Raw genomic sequence first — 19,939 nt, 5'->3', positions numbered from 1 at the left:
CAGCAGGTAAATAAAACTGGCCCGGCTCGCCAGGGTGCTTACCCTGGGCGAGCCGCGTGCCGAACGTTGCCGACCCCAGATCTAGATTTTCTGTGAGGCTGGAGTCCAGCAGCACCGGCACTGCGGAGAACATTGCCCCCTTCTGAGGTAGCAGTCAGGGCTATTGGCAATCGTGTTTCCCCCATAGCCATTCTGACTGAAGCCACCCTCAGCCTTCAGAATGATTCAGGGAACCTGTCTTTGGCTAGCACACTTCCTTCCAACATCCTCTGAAGGCAACCCCCTCCCCCCAGAATTTGGCCCTCTGTCTTTTTGTCTGACCTCATGTCAGCTCCAGTCTTTCTGGCTCTGTTCATTCTCCCCTCAAGATCTCTTTCCCACCCTAGAGAATCTCCATCCTTCACAAAGCTGCTGGCTATGACCACCATATGTTTTCACTCCTAAAAAACTACAATCTTTTAATTTACTTACCAACTTTACGCATGAGAGTGAGTTCTCCTCGTACATCTTTGTCCTCATCCTCATAGAAGGCGCCAAGTGCAGCAGCATAATGAAGCAGTTGAGGAGGTCTTCTGAACCGAAGACCTGGAATCCTAGCGATCTCCAGTTTCTCTTCTTCCTCCTCCTCCAGTTCATCATCCTCTAGTGCTAAGAACACAGAGCCAGCTTCAGAGCTTCATCTTACCACTCCGGAGTTCAGTCCTCCTTTTACAGCTTTTTGTGCGTTAGATTTTTCAAGTCAGACCGATATTATTTAAAATGTACAGTACATAAAATAGTCACACTTGATCTGTTTTATTATTCATATTAATGGAGTACATATTAGCAGAAAAAAAGAGAGGAAAGAACAACTGAGCCTCATCTAAAACCCTAGATCTAAACTCTGAATCTGGGGTTGGATAAGTCTGCAGCTCAAACCAACAGTATCTCTATGGGTATGTCTACATTGCAATCAAAGTGTGACTGCAGTACGTTAGACATACCCAAACTAGCTTTGATCTAGTTAGTTTGACTAACAATAGCCGCAAAGCTGGGGAAACAGGGGCAGCAGCACAAGCTTGCCCCTTAAGGACGTCTGCAGGGCTCTGGGAGGGCTTGTACAGATCATTCTGCTGCCTGTGCTGCTGTGGCTTCACTGCTATTCTTACTTGAGCTAACTAGATTAAAGCTAACTTGGGTCTGACTCAGGGCCGGCTCCAGCTTTTTTGCCGCCCCAAGCGGTGGGGGAAAAAAAAAAAAAAAAAAGATTGGGTTACCGCCAAAGTGCTGCCGAAGAGGAAGACAGGAAGTGAAGGACCCGCCACCGAATTGCGGCAGAAGACTGAAGCGGACCAATTGAGCTGCCTCTGAAGTGCTGCCGCTGCCGACCCAGACGTGCCGTCCCAACTACGGACGGTCTGCCGCCCCTTTCTATTGGCCTCCCCAGGCACCTGCTTTCTTCGCTGGTGCCCGGAGCCAGCCCTGTCTGATTACACATGCTGCAGTCCCCACTCTGATTGCACTGTAGACATACCCTATATTGGGCCAAATTTGAGCATGCTGAAGTTCAAACCTGGAATTACATGCCCCATCCCCTTGCTGCCTGCCCCTTCCCTCCCCCAAATCTGGGAGTATTTCGATCACATTGTAAACATTACAAGTTTGAATTTAGATCTGCTGCTCAATTTACAGATTTTTATTTTGGGCCTGGCTCTAAAACACATGAAAAGCTGAAAATTCAGCACTACAAGAATATACAATTAGCTGTTTTTTTTTTCAGTTGGATATAAATATCAAGCTCCCTCCCATAGTTTAGTCAATGATTAAACTAGATTATTAAATGAGCAGTCATTGGACCAAACTCTGTCCTAGTTACACTGGTAGAAATCCAGAGTCACTCCATTGACTTCAGTGGGGATATTCTGGATTTTCACTGGTTTAACAGAGCAGAATTTGAATAGCTGTATTTTTTTATGTGATGCCTATCTTCTTAATATAATTGAAATAAGAGCAATATTAACTTGTCAAAATAAAATAGGTTGAGATTTTGAGAGCAGTGCAGTAAATTTAGCCACACATCTTCCATTAATCTGATGGCCAAGCCACTATTTTGAGGGCTCACATGGGACCTACATGCTTCATATGGCTTGGCTTCGCTACCTTTAAGGTGTCTCAAGTTGGGCACCCAAAATCTCTAGTCTCTTTTAGAAATCTTGACTCTAAAGTCACGTTCTAAATTGGTGAGAAGTGTTTAATTGTCTTCAAGCTTTACAATAACTTACAGATGCAGGAATGTCTATCGAGATTAAGTCTGTAGCCTTCTCTACACATGCACTCATATGACCCCAGGGAATTAACGCAGATTTGGTCACAGCTGGCATTGTCACCAAGACACTCATCCACATCTGGAAAACAAATATTAATGGTAACTAGTGACAGGTTTGGATAAAGCAAGAGCCTACCTGAATCTTTGTCCAAAATTTAAAACTCATTCTGGAGATCTGGAAAACGTTGTTTAATTGTTTTCCCATTCCGATGGACCTTTGTGCTCCCCAGTTCTCACCATAAGTGCATGAGGGAAGAGGCTATTCTTGCCATATTTATGGCTCAGCTACAAGTACCAGAAATACAGCACCGCTATGTAGGTCCAAGAATTCTGGACATGTATCCCAACTTCTAGGGTTTAGCCAAACCTCCAAATATTGGGCTTCACCCTTCATGTAAGATTACTAAGGCAATCATCTTTTATGACATGTTCATGTATCATGTGCATGGGGGAAGGGGAAAAGGCTCCTTCTATGTTGACTCATCTCTTGTGCTCCTGCTTAGGGGCCTATCTGTATGCAACCCTGAGTCACTACTGCACCCCATTGTTATAAAATGGAAACAGTGCTAAAATCCTATCAACAAAGCAGTATTTGTTGCCACGCTCTCTTAGTAGGGAAATTGCTACGAAACGCTTGAAATCTTTTTTTCCTTTTGTGCTCTGAGTCAGCCTTAGCCAACAGTGTTAAGCCGTTTACCATCACATACGCAGCCATCGGTGTTAAGCCGGAACCCTGCCTTGCAGCTGCACTCGTAGCCTCCAATGTAGTTGATGCAGAACTGGGAACAGCAGGCCTCGCTGGACTCACATTCATCCAAGTCTGAAGGAAGAAAGAGGGGGAGGAGTTCAGTTAGGCTTCCTGGTGGCAATTCAAACACAGATTGTGCTGAACAGACAACCTGCTCATCTGACTCGTGAAATGAATCTACTTTAAAAAACTGTTATTAATGCACTCTCGGTCATTTTAGCCCTCACGGTTTTGTAATTTAGATAGAAAAGAGAATGTACATCAGTGGCCAGTTTTTCTGTGTCTTATTTATCACCTCCCCCATCTCAATTTTTTTTAAACCTTCAGACAGGGCTGTCTACAAGAACACTGCCACATATTAAGAACAGGTGTTGCCTACATTTTGTCACAGGGGCTTATTCTATATTTGTACAGCATCTAGAACTGGTCCAGGACTGGCATTCTGATCCATGGGGGGTGGGGGCTCCTATGTGTTACCAAAATACCAATAAAACAACAGCAACTCAATCACCCTAGCATATAACTAGCATCTCTTCACTATTAATTAATCTCCAGCTGATCATTTTTCATATGAATATTTTCAATCCTCAGGCCTGTTATGACATAAAATAGACAGCAGTGAACAGAAACCTTCGGTTCAACAAAGCATTCTCAGAGAAGAAGATACATATTTATAAGCAATTTTACTTTTTGATACTCAACTTGCCACCATCTCATTGTGTCTTGTATAAGCAGGGAAATGTATGTGGTCAAAAACTGTTGTCCCGATTAACGGAAACAAGAATCAAGCTGCTATCATTTAACTGCAGGCTCTCAGCTGATCTCAGCCCTTTCAGTGTTTTGAGCTATTAAGTGGGGATTCAAGAGGTAGCCTGTCAATGCTGAGTTTGCAAAATGCTTTTGACCATTAACTAGATGAGCAGCCACAGATGCGAAAGGTCAGCGTCTCAATTAACCTTGGAATGGGCACCACCATTATTAGGAAATGTACACACCAGACAGTGGAGAAAGAAAATGTAATCAATCAATGGAGGCTAGAGGTCAGCACAAAATTGATTAAAGCAGATTATTTGAACAAAGAGTATTCCTTTTCCTGCAAATGTCACAAGCAAAGCTGCCCAGCAATATTTCAGATGATATCTTGTCTCCTAGTTCTATTAAAAGCTCATTGTGTATTTTGAAAAGTGCAGCTTGCAGCCAATGAAAAAGATTTTTGCTGTCAGAACACCTTTTCACTTCCTCAGCTCTGTTGAAAGCTTCATCTATGCTCTCACCTCACCTTGACCTTGACCATGATAACTTTCTTCTTTATGAGTACTCATTTAGCCCGTCTCTAGGCTCCAGCATGTGTAGAATGCTGCTGCCTGTCTTCTTATACACACAAAGAAACAAGGCTACATAATTCCATTGTTAACCCAGCTGGCTCCCAGTTCATTTCAGGATCCAGTCCAGAATTAACCTTCTTGTTTTAAAAATTCTCCATTATCAGCCTCTTTCACAGATCTCTACATTTTTCTTCCTACTCATCTAATATTTCCCTGCTTTCACATCCCATGGGAAATTTCTCACATAGTAGGAGGTGTAATCTTGACAATGGATGAGCATGATAGGAGCTGAAGAACTTCTCTACTGCAAAGTGGACTCCAAGTGGGCTCATATCACTTTTGAAAATTAGTCCAATGTGCACAACTAGAGGTGATCATCTCCTGGTTGCTTGGAATATGGAAAACCTTAGAAAAAGGAATTTTAATCCCTGAGGACACAGGAAATAAGTTTGGGCTGTGAACAATTTGGTCATCTTGACAACAATTTCATGGAGGTGTCATTTTTCAATGCAGATAGAAGCATTAAGTAATAATCCCATCAAACCCTCAATAGGCCAAGTCGAAATATTGAATGGGAAATTTAGACAAACTCCAGTTTACTGAAATACCAAAAGGAAGGACAAGAGGAAGGGGAAAAGCCAGACACCTCCAAAAGTGAGAGCTTTATTCTAGGCTTCCCCTTACACATCCATCTCCCTTTCTGTTCTGATGGACCATGTGTACCTTCTCCCCTCTTTGAAAGAGATGCCGCATTTACCATGTATTACCTATGCACGTTTTCCCATCCGAATCAAGGAGATATCCCTGGTTGCAAGAACAGTGAGGCCCACCAGTCGAGTGCTCGCAGTGATGAGAACAACCACCATTGTTGCTTTCGCAGCTATTGACAATTTCCATTTCGATGCCTTCCAGGGAAATGATCAAAAGAATATTAATAAGTAAGCACAAGAGAAGAGTAATTAGAGAATACAATATGTCCATAAACTGATTGCTGGGAAGCTAAACACTGCAGAAGAAAATATAAACTCACCCACGCAGAGGTTAGAAGAGCATGTTGGGGGCTACTGAACAATGTTCCATTGTATCATTGTATCATATTCACCTTTGTGCTGAATAACTTGGTGCTGGCCCACGGTTACAGAAAAGTGTCTATTGCACCAGTGTACACAAAATACATATCCCCGGGTGCACTTTACATAGACTTTGAACAAGGGCAGTGAGCTTGCACACTAGAAGAAGAGATTGGGAGCATTCTAGGAAGCATGAGAATTAGACAGAGGGCTCACCAAGGCGGGGTTTTGCTTTGTTCATTTCAAACAGGGTGCTCTTAGGATACAGCCAGCAAAAGCAGGCAGGGGGAGAATAAGTTTTCAAACTATTCCAACGGGTATTTTCATGTTCATATTCATGTAGAATACCATAGCTCAGGAATGTAGCCCCAAACGTTCGCCTAACCAGGAATGCATGAAACATGCTGTCCTGACACTCTTTGGTACATTAGAGACATTGGAATGAGGTGCACAGCAGCTGGAGTTTTTAGAAGGAATTCAGACTTATTTCTCCAGGATTTATCCTGGGGGCTCCAAGACTACACAGACTCCAGCTACACTGCCTGAATGCCTTCACCCTGCCATGACCCAGGCATCACTCAGCCTCTTTCTCGTTTTTTTTTGCAGGCACCTTGTGGCTGCATAACACGAGAGAACATGGACACGGACTATGCTCCCCAACAAAGTTTTGCCCAGGCCCTGTAGAAGGGCTCATATGGGAGGGGAAGCTCCTTACATCCTCATGCCCACCTATGTCCTTCATTTGCAGACCTGTAGAATGAAGGTGAATCATAATCCACCACTCTAAGTATACAGCCAGATTGCATCTTTTAAGCATGGCCCCATTTTGAGGGTGATCTAAGTTGCAACACCCCAGCAGGAGCACTGGAAAGCACTGTGTCTTAAGGAGCTGCCATGCCTGCTGGAGCATTTCAGCATGTAGAGAGAGTGTGTGCTTGCTGTTAGAGCTTGTACAAAGGTGCAGCTTATACTTGCCTCTGTGGCCAGCCACGTTAGCTGGTTGGTGTTTATATGTGGGTGCATGATGGTGCCTACACTTTGCCCCTTCTTGCACCACTACCTGAGCAGTCCCTATGCTCAGGAGATCAGGGACTGCAATACTGGCTGGTACAGGTGGGAGGGGGAGAGAGAGAAGGCCATATATGATTCATAGTAAGAAGTATGACCATTTATTCAGAGAGAGGAATGATGGGTGGGGGCTGGGGAAGGGTTCCTTGGGACTCAGGAGACCTGGATTCCATTCCTTGCTCCATTTACTGTGTCACCTGGGACACATCATTTCAATGGGTGTGAAGCACCTAAATACCTTTGAAGGTTTGGGCCTTTAGTCTCTCTGTGCCTCAGTTCTCCATCAGTAAAATGGGAATTAATAGCACTGTCTGGTCTCACAGGGGTGTTGTGAGGATAAATACATTAAAGACTGAGGTGCTCAAGATAATATGGTATTGCTGGCCACATAAGTACCTAAAACAGATTCAGAATATTTTTGTTTTAATTTGTTTTCTTAATGTTGCATACAAGGGGAGTTAGGTGCCTAAATCTTATTGATTTCTGCTCCACAAAGATTTGTCAGTTAATAAGAAAAATCTTTGCATAAAACCAGGGTGAACCTAAGTGGTCTAGATCCCTTATACTGCTCACATAAGATATAATTTTCTGTGTATCAGTAGCATCTCTTTTTGCTATGGTGATATGCATTGTTCCTCATTTGTATCTCAAATAGTTTTCCAGTTTTGATAATAATTGTGTATTTAGTTTTATTTGTATGGTTTGAAATTGCTTTCCCCCCCTCATTAAAACATTGCATAGAACAACCCCGCCCCCAAACATTGTATTAACCTCTAGTGCGCAATGTATGTGGGAAATTCTGCTGAATATCTCTGCCCAGCATCATTAGATTGAACAGTTACTGCCTACCTCTTCACTAAAACAGGTCATGCTTTTGTCTACAACAGCATTCCTGAGAGCAGACCCATAAAAAACACAAACTTTTCCAGCCCATCTCCTTTATTAATCTAAAATCTACCCCTTAGGTTAGCCTGAGGATCACTTATCATCACAGGGAGCAAGTTACTAGTTTGTTGAGTAGACGATGTTTAAGAGAGCCAGCTGTGAAGCATTTAAACACTGATTGAGGAAGGACAACTGGGAATTTAATAGCCTTGGTAGTCTTAGTTCCTTGATTATTTTCATCATCGTCATAGATCTTGCTTTTTTACTCAATACACTTTTCTAAATGTCAGGAGAGTCCTGACTAAATCCGAAGAGATGACAAGCATGTCAGGCTCCCATGTGGGTTTTCCCTTTGCATCAGGTACAGGGCATGAGAAAAAGGAGGGTGAGAATGAATAAATTCCATTTAACATCAGTAAAATGCATATGTGTCTTTGGGTAACTCCAGAATCAGACCCATCATATAATTCACTACCTTTTGAAGGTAAACCAGTAGGGCTTTTTGCCCTTTGAAAACAAGGAGGCTGCGTGCAGTGGAGTAATAGTTGAAATACATGCTCAAGAATATATAAATTTGCAAAATGGCAGCAGTTTTTCTGATGAAGGCAAGAATATTCAGCTTGAATTTTTGCATTCTTTTTTTATTGCCAGGAGTTCTAATCTGATTGCATTAAAACTGAAGTACTGCATTATCCAGGTAAGATCACCTGAAATGCGTTGCTGTGAAACTTTCACTTACGGTAACACTGCTTTCCATCAGCCCCCAGCTCAAAGCCAGGATTACAAACACAGGTGAAAGACCCTAGGGTGTTCACACAACGATGAGCACACCTGGCTGTCTCTTCTGCACACTCATCAATGTCTGCAAAAGAAAGATCAGCAATGAGATCAGTTGGGATATTTTAAAGAAGTTATACCCTTCCATGCTCATATAAACAGAAGTCTTCAGAAGCGTCCATTGAAATAACATCTTATGGTTAGTAGACAAGGCAGCACCGAGCAATTCCACAAACACTGAAGCCACAATACCGTCCTTCAAAATAATACTTTACATGTATAATATCACGTTTCACCTGAGGCTGTCATCACTAGACCACACTCCTTATACCTATTACTTTTAAACCAATGGTAAAAGATATGCCTGATTATCTATACTGCTCGGACAGTGTCAAATCGGTTTGGATATGTCCTGAACTGTACATCCTCCCACCAAGATTTCTGCATGGGATGGTGCCATGGAGACCAGCATCTCCTCCGCTGCACCACCCCTTGAACTCTGCAGAGCTCCCTCTATACATCATATGTCTACACTGCAACCAGAAGCTGTGATTGTGGTACACACAGACATACCTGAGCTAGCTTTAATCTAACTAGCATAAGTACCAAAAGCAGTGAAGCCAGGGCATCACAGACTTCAGTGCAGGCTGTAGGAACCCATCTGGGATCATGGGTACTTACGTGGGGCAGCTAGCACAAGCTAAAGCCCATGTTGTGGTGGCTTCTATGCTATTGGTACTCACACGAACTAGATTAAAGCTAGCTCAGGTATGTCTACGCATGCTGCAATCACAGTGCAGAGTAGACACATCCAAACGTTGAGTTAAGAGATAGCTACACTGATCAAAGGAGGAGCACTCCACGTCTTCCCTGTGAAAAGGGGAAGAGATGCACATGGAAGGGGGTCCTCTACAGGCACATCAAAGTGCTCTGACCCATCAACATTGTAACAAACCATCTGAACTCTGCAAATTAAGTGCCAGTACAGAAGAATATAGTTCCGCACAGCTGGAAAACCCAAAGGAGCAGGAGGAGGATTGCTTTCAAGCACAGAATAATGAACAAGATTCCTCATGCTAAAAAGCCAAGTTCTGACCTTGTAGAGAATAGCTGCACAAGAACAAAAACTAAGAAACTCAGATTTCTTTCTAAGTTTACATTTCTGGCTATTTCATTTTAATTTTCCCAAGTTACATTTTGTAATTAGCCAAGCATGCTGGGGTAAGAAGTTCTGTGCTCCTCACCAAGACCCTTTTATGGCACAGCAGCATGTAACACTATGCACGTGATCAGTGCCTTTGCAAGAGTGGGGCTGTACAGAAACCATTTGCTACTTTGTGGAAGTTTTCAGGGTGAAAGATTTGGCAGCTTCCCTAAAGTTGTCACAGTGTAAAGCTTGCCAAGATTTTATTCAGATTTGTTAATTAGCTGTCACTTCACAAGCTGGAGATTTTGGCAAAATTATGTGAATTTTCAAAGAAACCTTGGGGAGTTAGGTGCCTAAATCTTATTGATTTAGGCACCTAACTACCATAGATTTTTCTCAAAATCCACTTGGAAACCTATCGTTTTTTATATTTGCAATTCTTAGCCTTAATGATTTCTCTCCACAAAGTGGTTTCTTTATTAATATGAAAGTAGTTCCCTGGCTGAAAATCCGTTTGAATTCTAAATAGGTTGTCACTGATCTAGATCAGAGTGTTATCTGAACCAATTTTCCAATATCTTCATCTGGGGCATTATTTCAAAAGGGACCACACGTGAATAATGCCAGATTATCCATAGATCCTCATCCAATTAACAGTAAATACAATTTCTTAAAGGATTAAAACGTATAACTGTCATTATTAAAACAACCTTTGGAGGCCTAGGGATAGTCAAAAAATAAAATAGAACTGCTGTTTTGTATTACACATCCATATGTGCAAGTGCATGCACACGGGTGTGTGTGAAAATATTATATTTAGTGTGTGTGTGTGTGTGTGTATATAAAATAATATTTTCACACACACCCGTGTGCATGCACTTGCACATATGGATGTGTAATACAAAACAGCATATATATATATATAGTGTGTGTGTGTGTGTGTGTGTGAAAAATATTATATTCTATACACACAGTACATACACACACACACTCACACACAATTTACTCATTTCCATTAAAAGTGCCGTTACACTGAAATAATACCAAATAATGCCCTTCTTCCCCATTAAATAGTCTTTTTCGCAGCTTCTTACCTCCACAGGACTTTCTGTCTGCAGAAAGATAGTACCCAGGATGGCACTCACACTTTGCAAATCCTCTCTCATTTTGACAGATGTGTGAGCATCCTCCATTCCCACTTGTGCAGGGGTCCATCACTGAAAGCAATTAAATTTACTGTCAACTTAAAGGTCATGCTTTTGTCTGAAAATGGTTTTACCTTCCATTGTTACAAGATGATTGTAACTGAGGGTATGTCTACACTGCAATTAAACATCTACGGCTGGCCTGTGTCAGCTGACGGGCTCATGGGGCTTGGGCTGCAGGGCTGTTTAATTGCAGTGTAGACATTAAGGGCTAGTCTACATTGGCAATGCTAAAGCGCTGTGAGAGAGCTCTCCCAGCGCTCTAAAAAACCCACCTCCATAAGAGGCGTAGCTCCCAGCGCTGGTGCCCTGTCTACACTGGTGCTTTACAGCGCTGAAACTTGCTGCGCTCAGGGGATGTTTTTTCACACCCCTGATCGAGAAAGTTGTAAATTGCCAGGGTCGACAAGCCCTCAGACTCAAGCTGAAGCTTGGGCTCTGGGATCCTGCGAGAGGGATAGGGTCCCAGAGCCTGGACTCCAGCCCAAGCCCATATGTCTATACCACAGTTAAACAGCCCTGTAGCCTGAGCACTGCAAGCTGAGTCAGCTGATATGGGCCAGCTACAGGTATTTCATTGCAGTGTAGATATACCCGAATGTCTATATCAGGGGTCGGCAAACTTTCAGAAGTGGTGTGCCAAGTCTTCATTTAGTCACTCTAATTTAAGGTTTCGCGTGCCAGAAATACATGTTAATGTTTTTACAAGGGCTCTTTCTATAAGTCTATAATATAGAACTAAACTATTGTTGTATGTAAAGTAAATAAGGTTTTTAAAATGTTTAAGAAGCTTCATTTAAAATTAAATTAAAATGCAGATCCCTCCGGATCACTGGCCAGGACCTGGGCGGTGTGAGTGCCACTGAAAATCAGCTCACGTGCCACCTTTGGCACACGTGCCATAGGTTGCCTACCCCTTGTCTACGTGAATGTAGACATTGCTGAAAGAGGAAAAAATATTTGACAGCACTTTGTTTCCAGTTACATTCACTGTTTCATTATACTCCATTTCCTCTGTTTGTGTGCATCTTTCATACCGCAACAAGAACAGAAAGAACATTTTAAAAAAGATAGGAAAATGTGGTTGAAAATCCACTAAAACAGTGTGTGTGCACGCGTGTACTTTAGAGACAGCTATAGTATCAGAAATAACATTTTACTCATTTCATTTTAATTGATTAGATTTCAAAAAATGAAATTTCTTTGAATATGCGTGAATAATGGGGAATCTGCAGAGCTTCCAGATGAAGGACACTGCCTTTAGTCCTCTGCCTTTCTTGGTTGATATCTGACATCTGAACAGGCACTTGGCCCATGACAAAGTAGTGGGCTGACAGAGGCAGAAGATATATAGCAGCTGAAGAACTTTTAATGATGGTGTAAAATACACTTGCCTATCTCATGTAAATGATTATTGTAAAAAGCATGAAAGGTAAACAAGCAAACAAGATCCTAACACAACTGGGACTAGATTCCTTCCAGCCTTGAGAAACAAGGAACCCACAGTACTAAATTGGCACCTTCCCTATTGTTCTATAATTACTAGGCATCGTCTATCCATTGCTGATGAACTGCTGCCCTCAGTGGCTGGCTAACCCTAATCAGCCCCAATGGTGTCAGAGAGTGAACCTTTACAGTTATTTGCACTGCAGTAATAGAATTCAAAAGCCTCACAACCTTAGGGGCCTGATCAGACTTCCATTTAACTCAACGACTGTTTTGCCCTACCATTTTGGAGACCAGTTGCCCACTCTCGCCTGCTAATGGTCTCATCATTTGGTTCATCTTGATTAACATGAATGTTATACATTCAGCCACACAATAGGCCACACTGACACCAGAACAGGCATAAAAGAAACAACCTCGCTCCAAATCTTCCACTGAAATGCCATCAAGAATTCAGCTCAGATTGACTCTGTGCAGAACAGAGATTGTACATAAAGTTGGATGGCCAAATCCTTAGGCAAAACTCACTGCAAACATGCTGAATTGGAAATGAGTAGAACTGCAAGATTTACTCCTTAGTCTTTATATATAGTGTACTGCAGAATAGAAACAATATACAGCTGACTTTTTGATGGGAGTTTTGGCTGAGTAATGCCACAAGATATTGCCCCAATCACCTATGACATATGCAAGTGCATACTGCCAGTTATCATTGCCTTGAGAACTGATGAACTAGTTAATACTTGCAAAAGAAGGGAAAAAAACAGGGTAGTATTACTGTTCTTTATTTGTACAGCATCTAGTACAATGGGGTTCTAGACTGTGACTATGGTCTCTACGTGCTGCAGTAATACAAATAATAAATAATTGTCAGACAATTTGGTTTAATATCCTAAAGAGGAGGACAGATGAATCAGAGTGTGATTACTGATAACAAAAACTAAAAATGGACAAAGACTATACCTTATGCTGTCATAATTATTACACAAACCATAATTAGTATGTCTTAATAAGCAATTATATGTTATGATTTAAATGATTTTGAGTTCCTACTTTAACTCAAACCAGCATTTAAGGCATGTCCAGAATGACCAGGGATCTATGTAATCAGTAACAAGCTCATTAAAGTCAACAAAAGTGAACTTTGCTCTGCAAAAATGTATATTTAATGCAGTCATTAAAAACCTACAGCGATTTCTGGCCAGCTAGGTGTAAAATAAATTGTAAATAATATATTGTCCAATGCACAAAGGTATGTGCCCCATCTTGTGGTATTGTATTGCTCCTAAAGGGTGCTCACGTCAAGTGCTCTAGGACTTACTTTCGCAGTGTTTGCCATCTCTCTTCAGCTGGTAGCGTGGATGGCAGTGGCACTTGTAGTGGTGGTCACTGATCTGAATGCACTCCTGTTCACAGTCCCCATTGTTAACAGTGCAGGAACTGACAGCTAGAGCAAAGGAAGGATGAATGCATGAAAGATGTCAAAAACCGAGCTTCTTTGGAAACAACTCAAAGGGTACAGTGCAAAGTGCAGTGCAGTTTTCACTTCGGATAGGGCTTTGTGCCGTCTGGGTCATCAGCAGGCACAGATTTAAGGGAAAGGCCCAGTTGGCAAATGAAGTGATAGTACCTCAGTGATAGATCCTGGAGTTGGGGTGAAGCAGCCAGAAGGTGAGGGGGGAAATGGAGCTGAGGCAAGGAAGAAATTAATGGCCAGCTAGGTACCAGGGAAAAGTTGGGAAAAGCTACAGAAGTGGATGAGCGCTGGAGTGGCCACTGGACCAAGCAGGATCTACAGGCTGTTAGGGACAGATTTACATTAGATCAAAGAGTTGCAACACAGATTGAAGCATTGCAACCCTTTGACGTGAGGTCTGATCTACATCTAAAACATAGGTCGACCTAGCTACATTGCTGAGGGGTCTGAAAATTCAGACCCCAGACAGATATAGTTAAGCCAACCTAAGCCATGGTATAAACACCACTAGGTTGATGGAAGAAGTCTTCTGGCAACTTAGCTACTGCCTCATGAGGGTGTGGCTTTACTACTGCGATGGAAAGATCCCTTCTGTGACTGTAGCAAGTTTCTTCAGTACAGCTCTATACCCACATAGTTGCAGCACTTACAGTTGTGCCGCTGTAGCACTTGTAGCATAGACATACCGGAGAGTAGCAAAACTGATAAGATGCAGTGGCTGATGGACGGGAACCCCACCAATAGGATCACAAATAAGTAGCATGTCTGATGTACTCCAGAGTGTAATACCACCTGCTGCTGTTGGGAGGACTACTGGTGGAGTTGGAGGCCCAGAGCAGGGAATACAAGCTTCTACTGTGGCACTATTTTTATTCAGCCTCACAGTTGCAGAGTATAGGGCTGCCCGCACATACTCCCCGCTGCCTCTGCTCCTGCTTTCCCTGACCCAGTTTGGAAGTTGGTGGGAAGGCAATTGAGTTAGAGGGATGGAGCTTTTCTGAGTCTGGTGGTGGTGGGCATCATGTGGGGTGGGAGGGCAAGATAGTGGGAATGGGTTTTCTGAGCCTAGAGAATGTGTAAGAGTGCATGTGTGATTATATATGTATACACACACACACACAAATGTGTGCGTACTTATGCATGTGGGTGAGGGGACTATTCAGACTCTCAGGGGGGAGTATTCGGTGGGGAGGTTCTGAACTGTCACGTGTTGCCAATTTTTGTGATTTTATCATGAGGTTCACACTACATGGTGTTTTTCATAAAGCCCAGTCTTCTGGAGTCATGGGATTGTGTGAGAATCTCTGTTTTCATTTAAAAGAAAAAGGTTTCTAGCCCTCATACACACACAGATATGCTTGAAAATTACCTGAATGCACATTTAAGGCTCAAAAACTAGAAAAAAAATTAAAAAGCACCCCAATTTCTTTGGTGGAATTTCCATATTTTTAAGCCAATCATGATGTTTTGGCACATGACATGATTTTTGAACACTTGGGACTAGCGATATTGGGCGCAGGGGGGTGCAGGGGTGGAGTTCTCAGCCTGGGACATAGGTGTGTGTGTGAGGAGGGAGTCATTTTGAGTTTTGGGGTTGGGATGGAGGGAACAGAGAGGGGCATGGTTTGGGTGTCTGGGCTGAGTGCTAGAGAAAATGGATTCAACTGGTGGTGGCAGCAGCAGTGTGTGCTGTGGCGAGATGGCAGGGTAAGATCCTAAATCAAAGGGCAGAGTTTGAGACTAGGAGAGAACAGCAAAGTGAGTCACAGAGATGTAATTACTATTTCCTCCGCACGCTATTAACTGTAAAGCATTTGAGGGTTTTTTTATTGTGAAGTGGGAGGTGAAGGGAGAAGGAAGTGGATGTCTCTTTTTCTTTCCACCTACCCACCAATCCCACTTATGGGCCAGCAAAAAACTTCCCTTTGATACTTTTGACTATGGTCTCCCAGTTTTTCACTTTGATAACATGATCATACTCCAGAAGTCAGAAGTGTAGAGGGTGCTATCGGCAGTGCCTCCATTTATTTTGGGCACCAGCTGCCACTGTGTAGACTATATAATTTACAAATCAATCATTTCCCCTGTACTTACCTGGCAAGACCTGTACTCAGGACTCCATGTTTGCCCCCCATCAGCTGATAACAAAGCTTTGGATGCAGCACTTTCTGCTTTGCTCTTCAAAGTTGCAAAGTCAACAGTTGCAAAAAAAACGCAGACACCCTTAAACTCAGGTTGTGGCATAAAAATGGACATGAATATATATGAAACTTTTAAATCTACTCGCGTATCTTCTAGGGCCAAATCCTGGGATCTGCTATACAGAACCCTGCCTCCCCGTAACCATTTCCATTGTCGAAGGGTTTCATCACAACGGAGGAGGGGCAGGGTTTGCCCCTTAATGATCTGGGTTCTTAAACTGTTAACTTCTACATTTTTTTTTTAAATATTTGTACAAAGTCTTTGCTGTTCAGTGTTAGATGTATATATATCCCATGTGATTGGTACATACAATCTCTTAAGAATCAGGCTCTAGCACCACATTCTATAGCCTAAACTGATTAGAGAGAGGAACTGTAACCTCTGAATCTGATGTGTTTTGCATTTAGTGACACAGCAAATCCTGGATGATAGTTTGGTGGGTAACATTTCTTTGTCTCCTTTACTCTTAACCCTGGTGCGAAGGAGGCCCCACATAACAAAAATGGATCCTGACAGTTCTAATGTACAGAGCAGGAATCAGAGGCACCAGTTGACATAAGGGATTTATGCATTAAGAGTCAAAGAGCCATATTTGCCTTTCACTTCCAGTAGCATCAAAGGGAATAAACTCCAGTGCAGTCAGTGGATTTCCAGGCACCAATCAGCTCAACTTTAAGTCAGATGTTAAAATATTCTATATGCTCAAATTGGGAGAAACAGAAAAATACTGAGACATGAAAGGCTTTGGTTATTTTAATGGCCTAATCCATAGAGAAGATCAACACATCTAGAAATGGCTACAATATGAATGGAGATTTGTAGGACAAATATTTAAAAAAGCTAGGAAAGAAAAAGAAATGATGGAGGCTTCAATTTGGATGGGACGATGGCAAAAAACAAAGTATCATCAAAGGACCAATGTACAAAACTGCACATTCTACTGTATGTAACTGAACAGGCCAAACTATTTGAGAGAGATTGCTCTTCCCATAATGCATTCACAACTGTCATTAATGAGATTGGGGGAAGAGACCACATAGATTAGTTTCCTACAAAAATGAATATTTGAGGGATACACTGTAGGCACTGGAATGAGGCAGGGGCAGTGAGTTATATGGGCCTGTGGTGCCCGTGCTCCAGCAAATCAAGGGCTTCACTAATATTCGGGGCTGGGTCTCTCCTCTGGCCCTGCCTGCTGCCCCGCGTGCCTCCCCCTGAGCACCCCCTGCTTGTGCCCTCGGCAGTGGGTGGCTGCCCTGCCGCTCCGCTCCCTCACTGGCCACTGCTGGCTACAAAAGGGAGCGGCGCCGGTGCCAGGCTGAGGCGGTGATGCAGCTGCTGCCTGTGGAGGTGCACACGTGATGGCAGCTCCCCCACCCCCAAGCATCCACCACAAGAGGCAAGGGGGCTTCCTGGACCTGAGAGGGGCCCGGACTCTAGGAGCATGTGAAGTGACAGTGTTGGGTGAGTGTGCTGCTGCGGGGAAGTGGGGGGCCCCTCCCCCAGAACTCACTGCTGCCAGCGGGGAGAGAGCTGGGGGGAGTCCTCCTCTCTGGCCCCAGCCCTGGGGCAGCCTGCCTGCACCCCAAACTCAAACGCCTCATCCCCAGCCCTGCCCCACCTCAGAGCCCGCATCCCCAGCCTGAGTCCTCATCACCCCACACCCCCACCCCCCCCCCCCCCCCGAGCCCCCCCCCCCCCCCCCCCCATACACACACCTCGCACATTGTGCAATACAGGGAAATTGTTAAACTCTTAATGTAAAAATGGCCTGGAAACAGTATTTAAAAAATATATATATTGGGGTGCGCGCGTGTGTGTGTGGGGGAGAGACTTGGACCCATTCTGGGCACCACCAAAAATTATACAAACCTGCCACTCCTGGAATGGGGTTCATAAGAGGTTATAATACTTTTATTGATTCAAAACTCTCTTTAATGCAATAGAAGCCAGATGGGGCCCAACACGTAGAAGTGCTGGAAGAACTTCAGCAATGTTCTGTTCAGTAAAGCACCCCAAACCTGGATGTTTATTAGAAGTTTGTCCCACCTTCTTGGATCTGCAAAAATTGGCTGCAATCTTATGAGACTGTGCTTACATATTCATCTGAAACCTCCAAGTCATATACATTAGAAACTCTGCCTCCCTCATGTGGTTTTCTGTTTTTGTTTTTTTGGGGGGGAGGCACTTTTGTCCCTCTAAGTTCCTTAAAAAAAAAAAATAATGGTGGGGGGAAAAGTGAACAGAACATTTCACAGTCTTCAAACAAGCTTGGTTTGGGTTCAGCCTAGAACTGGGCAAAGGTTTTGCGCCAAGGGACATTGGTTTCTTCTATAGTCAAGAAAATAATTTTCCAAAACCAATGTATTTGGAGGAAGTAGCTTCTTTTTCTGCTTCATGAATATGCATGAGCAGCTTGCTATTTTCTCAAAATTATTTGCATTTTCTGAACAAATATTGTTACAAATGTTTTACACTACTGGAAATTCTAGATGTTTTGCTTAGTTGTGACAGGTCAGAAGAGACACATATTTTTGTTTCTGCTTTCTGATCAGATGAGTGTTCCAACATTTATATTTGAATTGTTATACCAGACACAACCAGCAGTCCATCCAGACCAGTATCCTGTCAGTGCCAGATGCTTCAGAGGAAGATGCCAGAATTTCCATAATGGACAATCCTGGAATAACATTTTAATAGGGAAAGTTTCTTCCTAGCCCCTGTCAATTAGTGTTTGGCTTATGGTCCGATGCATGAGAGTTTCTTATAGCCTTTATATTTTTTATCCTGTCTAAATAGTTGAAACTAAACAGTCCTAATTTTTTCATATCTTTATTATGAGTATATTATCACCCTGTCTTTTCATATGTATCTCTCTCCATGCTTCTGATCATTCTTGTCATTCATCTCTGGACTTTTCAATATTTATCTGTATCATTTTTGAGAGGAGATAATCAGAACTGAATATAGCATTCAAAAATAGATTTGAATACTTTTGTCACAAATACTTGCATGTGTGGATTAAAGTTCAATTTCCTTGAATTGGGGAGGATTGGAAACTTGCTATCTGTGGTTATTTGTGTTAGTAGAAAACTTGATGGCAAGTTGTTCACAGTACGTAAATGAAAAAGGTCAAGCACATGGGCCAGGTCAATTCATTTGAACATTTGACATTGCTTTCTGTAAATTATCATCTCTCTTTTTTCCAGACCAGTTTATCCATTTCTAGTATGAAGTTGCTTGACCACTATAGGCCAAATTCTGTGCTCACAGTGCTATAATTCAGAAGTAACTCAATTGACTTCAGTGGAGATACCTTTGGTTCATCCTAGTGTGAGCACTGGATTTGGCTACCTTCCCTTGTTTCACTGAAAAATATGAATGATTCCAGTCAAATCTGGACAATTATTTACCATATATTGATGAGTTTGGTTTCTTTAACATGCTACATTTTCTTTACCCGTTCCCCTAGTCTCCAAACAAATGAGCCAAGATATGATTTAAACATCTCCTTACTCTGGATTGCTTTTAACTCCCCAAACATTGAACTCTTTGCTTGTGTATAAACCCACAACAAAGCTAAAACGACTAGTTTTTTATTTAAAAAAATCCTCCCACATCCTGAATAATGGTACAGTTTGTTTGTTCTAGTTATGCCAATAAATTTATTGCTGTGAATACTAGGAATGACCAACAGCACATTTGACTATTCTTAAAGCATACCCAAGTGACTGAATACAAGTGAAAGGAAGAAAAGAATATGAGTGAATGAATTCAGCAGATGTGAAACAATCATACCTAATTGGGCTGTTTTTCTCATATTAACTAGACAGTAAACGGGATTTAAAACAATTAAAATAAACAGAACTGTTTTCTTCCCCAAATGTGTGGCTTTACAAAACATTTTCATCCTTTTTACCAAGTTTGACTACTGCTATTTGACTTGTGTGGTAATTTCCCTGGAGATACAAGGGAAATATCTTTTTCTTTTTTTAAGCATGACATGGAACTACAGATCTCATTTAGTACACAGCATCCAAGGTAAGAAAACCCGGATCTGGTAATCCTTTCACAAATGTAAAACTTGATACTGCATTCACTTCCACCAGATGAGATGTGGGTGCACATTGTGTTCTCATTCACATCAATCTAAAACAGCAGAAGCTCTGTGCTATAATCAGTGGATTCATACCAGTAAAACTGAGAGGAGGATTTGGACTCTCTCTCTCTCCAATCTGAGAACTAAATTCTACACTTGTTTATATGCCCACTCAGCCTCACAGC

At 42.4% G+C, this 19,939-nt stretch overlaps 1 protein-coding gene across 2 annotated transcripts in view; it reads right to left on the bottom strand.

Annotated features, from left to right (window-relative positions):
• Positions 1 to 19,939, bottom strand: part of LOC117883080 (multiple epidermal growth factor-like domains protein 6) — a 266,421-nt gene that overhangs the window by 62,492 nt on the left and 183,990 nt on the right. For both annotated transcript variants that reach the window (XM_034782047.1, XM_034782046.1), the window contains exons 7-13: positions 13,298 to 13,423; positions 10,420 to 10,542; positions 8,141 to 8,263; positions 5,146 to 5,283; positions 3,003 to 3,125; positions 2,262 to 2,384; positions 472 to 648 (exon numbers count right to left, since the gene is read on the bottom strand). In XM_034782047.1, coding sequence (XP_034637938.1) covers positions 472 to 648; positions 2,262 to 2,384; positions 3,003 to 3,125; positions 5,146 to 5,283; positions 8,141 to 8,263; positions 10,420 to 10,542; positions 13,298 to 13,423 — 933 coding nt within the window. The remainder of the gene's footprint in view (positions 1 to 471; positions 649 to 2,261; positions 2,385 to 3,002; positions 3,126 to 5,145; positions 5,284 to 8,140; positions 8,264 to 10,419; positions 10,543 to 13,297; positions 13,424 to 19,939) is intronic.

Source organism: Trachemys scripta, chromosome 9 (assembly GCF_013100865.1).
Source record: "Trachemys scripta elegans isolate TJP31775 chromosome 9, CAS_Tse_1.0, whole genome shotgun sequence".
In the NCBI taxonomy this organism is placed as follows: domain Eukaryota; kingdom Metazoa; phylum Chordata; order Testudines; family Emydidae; genus Trachemys; species Trachemys scripta.
Note: the sequence above shows the minus strand (reverse complement) of the source record. Positions and strands in the feature narration are given on the sequence as shown.